Source organism: Berghia stephanieae, chromosome 3, assembly GCF_034508935.2.
Source record: "Berghia stephanieae isolate SIO BIC M18660-M18661 chromosome 3, UCSD_Bste_1.3, whole genome shotgun sequence".
Taxonomy (NCBI): domain Eukaryota; kingdom Metazoa; phylum Mollusca; class Gastropoda; order Nudibranchia; family Aeolidiidae; genus Berghia; species Berghia stephanieae.
Genome location: NC_088362.1, coordinates 86,813,192 through 86,818,191, shown reverse-complemented (window position 1 = coordinate 86,818,191; position 5,000 = coordinate 86,813,192). Strand labels below are relative to the sequence as shown.

Below are 5,000 nucleotides of genomic sequence, written 5' to 3'. Positions count from 1 at the left end.
CACAAAAAACTCCACAAAAAAAAAAAAACGAACAAAAAAAAATGATCAAGAATGAAACAAAACAACAAAAACATTGAAACCTTTTAGTATTCTATCCATTACCATGTAACGAGTATCAATATCAAGTCTACATATCAATTTGTGACGCCAAATTATCGAGCATGAATTAACTATAACAAGCAGAAACACATGGTTATGATAAAAACCAATTAAAAAAAAAACAAAACCGATATGTTGCAATCAGAAATGATAAAATCTATATCGATATCATATAAGTAAAGAGTAAAATAAATGAATTCGTGTACTCGTGCTGGAGGAGCGACAGGGAACACGCGCAGAGTTCCAACCACAAAGTTGGATGAATCCTTTCAAACACGATCTAAAGGTCTTTAAACTTTCGATAACATTGTACTAAATCAGTTTATAAAATATAAACGTCACTTTAGTGAGCCAGTATATTTTTGACCAATCAAAATGCGAAAGTGTGTCACACCCTCAAGCCCGCTCGGACAAACATAGCTGGTTGTTTATACACAATAGAAAGAAGGAAGTTGACATCTCTCTGCTCTTTATAATTGTTTTTTGACCGCTAAATCTATGATTAGTGCCATATATATATATATATATATATATATATATATATATATATATATATATATATATATATATATATATTGTTTATGTAGATTATCAAAAAACTATTCAAATATTGTCAGTTCTGAAGTATGACTGAATGCATTCTAACATTGACTAAACCCCATACCTTTCCGAACATCCAGCCACCCTTCTCTCTATACTTGGTAAATATTTTCTGGTACAAAGTCCTCCGTCTCGTGGAAACCACACAGTGTTTCTTTAGATATTCCTGGGGACTCATTTCTGTAAGATAGAAGAGTATGAGTAAGTAGTGAAAATGGGTAAAAATAGTTGCCGCATTATCAAAGTGCTTTATTTACTCAGATGAAGACGAACTGATTGTTGTCAAAGATTCAAAGTGTTTAATTAATTAAACACACATTTTCAACACTTTTGTATTGTTCCAGAGATACCTTCGTTTTAAAATCAGTTTTCGAAATGACGCTTAAACAAAGAACTGTACGAACTATACGTAGAGCTTTTGTTTGTAAAAATACTTTTGTTGCTGGGTACGTAGATAGAAACGAATAGTGAAGAAAATGTTCTCGTCTTAATATCACAAATGCATTTAAGATTCGCTATATTTACTTTTATTAAATGAATCAGATTACTTTTACAAAAGACTGCAATAGTCTAATAGTAATCTACGAATCTAACCCGACGTGTACTTATTTGCAGGTCTTATAATTCAAATATTGTGGGCTCATAGCCGACATGGCTTTCAAACTAACGCAAAATATTGTCCATTTCAATTGTTAAATAATCTCATAATAACTGCATTTTGAATATAAGATCTGCATTTATGTGCACGTCGGTTTACCACACAAAAAAATATGCTGGAAGAAATACAACTTCAGATCGTAGAACCTGTTTTTTAATGAATGATAATAAATGGCACTTGTATAGATCACTTTCAAAAGTATATAATGCCCAATTTCCTTTTAGCAAGTATACGGCTAGTGCGCCTATGTGCTCTAGTGGTATGACACTCACTTTCTGATAGGAAGGTCCTGGGGTCGAGCCTCGCATAGTTGAGTCTTTGGAGAAGGCTGTTTACTCAGATTCTCTCACGGTACTCAGGTGTAAAAGATTTACCTGGCCATTAACAGTAACACGTTGTCTCTGTCCGAAAAAAAATGTAATATTGCCTGACAGTAGTCATGTCCCGTCCTACATGTTAAATGTTGCTGGATACCTTGTAAAGCGCTTTGAGCACGTTCAGTGGATAATGCGCTATATAAAAGCTTAATTTTTAAATTTCTTTTTTTTTTTTTTTAAAGTATACACGTAACGAAATAATAAAGAGAATATCGTAAAGGTGAAATACTCACTTTCTAAACTCTTCATATCCATTGGCAGTTCAAATCGACTGGATTGAAGCGATAGCACCATGCGGTCATTTAGGTAGGAAGGCACCTTGACAGTGGGTTTGCCCAGTGTCCGGTCTTCTAGCGAGTTGGTGGCCATTGAAGACAAATCACCGAAGTCATAGAATTTGCCCGCCTCAGTCTTTGCCTCGGCCTAGTTTAAATAATGAAACAAACGAAAGCAAATTGGTTATGAATGGCATATAAATATTAGATCCTATTTAAAACGTAATAAGATATTCTTGTGTGTCTGAGGGCTCGAGCCGGCGCTCAGCACCAAGAAGCCATGCCTTCGGAGAGGCATCATATGCAAACATTGATCTGTCCACCCGGCAATGATAAGGTAGTTGGGTCAAGTTAGGTCTGCCGGAAAGTACTTTACATTGGACTTGGCGTCTTATCCAAAAAAAAAAAAAAAAAAAAGGCAAGCAATTTTTACTGTCCGTTTACGCTGAAGAAACCGGGATAAACTCCGGCTCCGGGGATTACTTTATACATAAGAAATTATGCCCTATACAACACCAACTTTACTTTGAATAAAATCAGAAAAAATTCCCTATAATAAAGGATAAGCTAATCGAGGAGGAAAAGACTGACTTGCTACACACTACCCCCCCCCCCCCCCCCCCCCCTCCCATTAGGGCGACATTAGGGACACGTTGGATATCCAATATTTTTTTTTTTCAAAACTGGTATGTGCGACTAGCTGGCCTTGTGGTATAACACTCGCTTTCGGTACTGGAAGGTCTAGAGTTCGAGTCCCGCTCTGAGCAGCGCATAGTTGAGTCTTTAGAAAATGCTTTATGAGTCATCATACTCAAGTGTAAAATGAGAACCTGGCCGTTAAAAGTGTTGTCACTGTCGGAAAAATGGTAATATCACCTACCTAAAAGGCGTAATGACTCTCCTACTTTTTAAGTGTTGCTGTTGCCCAGGGACCAAGGTGTGTGTGCCCTGACAGGAACCCTTTGTGAATCACTTTGAGCGCGATTCGTGGCTATTCATTGATCTATATAAATGCTCACGTTTTTTTTCACTTTCTCTCACGGTAAAAAAAAAAAAAAAGTCCAAGGCCGTTGTTTCATGTTAAACCTTACAAGCTTTAAAAATGAATGATCTTTAAATAAAAGCGGTCTTATCAATTATTTAAAAGAGAAAAATAGGATTGAGCGTTAACACTGTTTCGTTCAGCTCATGTTAAATTTTGCCAACGAGTACCGAATTACTGGCAAATCTAAAAATTATAAAACCGAGTGACTTGCAACCCTTTCTTTGAATTAAGGGTAATTCTATCACCTGTTGACTCAAATGGTTATTCAAGATATCTTCTAGGGCATAATGATCGGTCCTTAATTTGACCTTGGCCTTGGGAATCGCCATCTGACCACCTTGTTGCCAGATTCATTGCGCGCACCTACATACTTTACGGGCCAATTTTGATAGTTCATGGATCAAAATATTCGTTTCGACCTGTGTTTATTTCCACAGTGTAGTGGTATAAAAACTAAAATAGATGAGTGGTTGTTCGTAATAGCCTTTTTCACCACATCCTTTGCGATTTCTTCATTAGTTAAATTTTTTTCCACAGTAAAGCATTTGAGCACATTTAAGTGGAAATTAACTCTCTCCTTCCGGATTTTCCCCAAAACGTCACACTTAACCTATACGAAAATATAGTTATTTCACTGAAACACAAAAGCAGTTAGGTCTAGTTCTTGCTTTACATATTTCTTTCTTGTAAAACGAACTCTTTAACTAGAAGCAAACATTTTTGTTCAAATATTTTGATGTACAAACGAAGAGAGATTGAGAAAAATGTTGGCTACATTGTAACGATTGTGACGATTTTTCTATGGGTGGTAAGGAGGGGGTTAAACTATATAAAGCTCGATACAACATCTAAAAAAGAGCTAAAATTCAAGATTTATACCACACACCTTTGGAGGTTCAGTCTTCTCTGACTTTTTAGATGGAGCACCGATAGTCTTCTTGGTTCTACGCTTGCTTGTCTTCCCTCCTTCTTTGGCAGGGGCGGCTACAGAGGGCAGGTCAGGTATGTTGACATCCACTTGGGGAACGCCATTATCATCGACTGGAGTTCTGTTAGATTGACGTTGAAATGAAGGAAAAACATAAAAAATAAAATCATTTATGATATTTGAAAATTATTTGATGAATGTCATGCATTGGTCATTCATGTCTGTGTGTGTGTGTGTGTGTGTTTGTGTGTGCGTGTCTGTGTGTGTGTGTTTGTGTGTGTGTGTGTGTGTGCTTGTTTGTGTATGTGTTTTTGTATGTGTGTATGCGTGTGCGTTTGTATGTGTGTGTGTTGTATGTGAGCTCATGCGCTCGTGCACTCGTTTGTGTTTTTGCATTTATCCTGGAGGATAGGGAGTCTACTGGCACGGAGGGTTAAAGACTATAGCACACCTTTTTTGGTCAGTCCGCGTAACACATTATTCTATTCTAAACACTTACAATTTAATGATTAAAGAATTTAGATATGAACCTTGCTTTCTAAGATCGCGATCACTATAATATGAGTAAAATAAACAATTCATTACATCATCTATAGTTTTCATACATTCCCACCCAGTCTTACTCAATGCGCTTCGAAGTGCCTCATTCATTCCCACAGCAGACCACATAGAGTCAACATTTCAATTTTGTACAATACAAACCGTCACTTTTTTAGTTACATTCTTAAACTATTTAATTTGTCACTGAGCAAAAGTAAGAACTCATTCACAAAACTAGGTGCAATAAAAAAGGACACCACCTCGTGGTACTTGTCCGATAATTAACCACGCTCAGCATCTCTTGACTTATGTCACAAGAAGAGACGCGCGTATATATATATATATATATATATATATATATATATATATATATATATATATATATATATATATATATATATATATGTGTGTGTGTGTGTGTGTGTGTGTTTATTTAGTCCTTTAATTAATATCATAATTTTAAAATGATTAAACTGTT

The 5,000-nt window shown here is 36.0% G+C and overlaps 1 protein-coding gene across 5 annotated transcripts in view; it reads right to left on the bottom strand.

Moving 5' to 3' along the window:
• LOC144968715 (uncharacterized) overlaps nucleotides 1-5,000 on the bottom strand; it is a 130,839-nt gene that overhangs the window by 2,116 nt on the left and 123,723 nt on the right. For all 5 annotated transcript variants that reach the window (XM_078907322.1, XM_078907323.1, XM_078907326.1 and 2 more), the window contains 3 exons: nucleotides 3,941-4,103; nucleotides 1,968-2,157; nucleotides 764-879 (listed from right to left, as the gene is read on the bottom strand). In XM_078907322.1, the coding sequence (XP_078763448.1) occupies nucleotides 764-879; nucleotides 1,968-2,157; nucleotides 3,941-4,103 (469 nt within the window). The remainder of the gene's footprint in view (nucleotides 1-763; nucleotides 880-1,967; nucleotides 2,158-3,940; nucleotides 4,104-5,000) is intronic.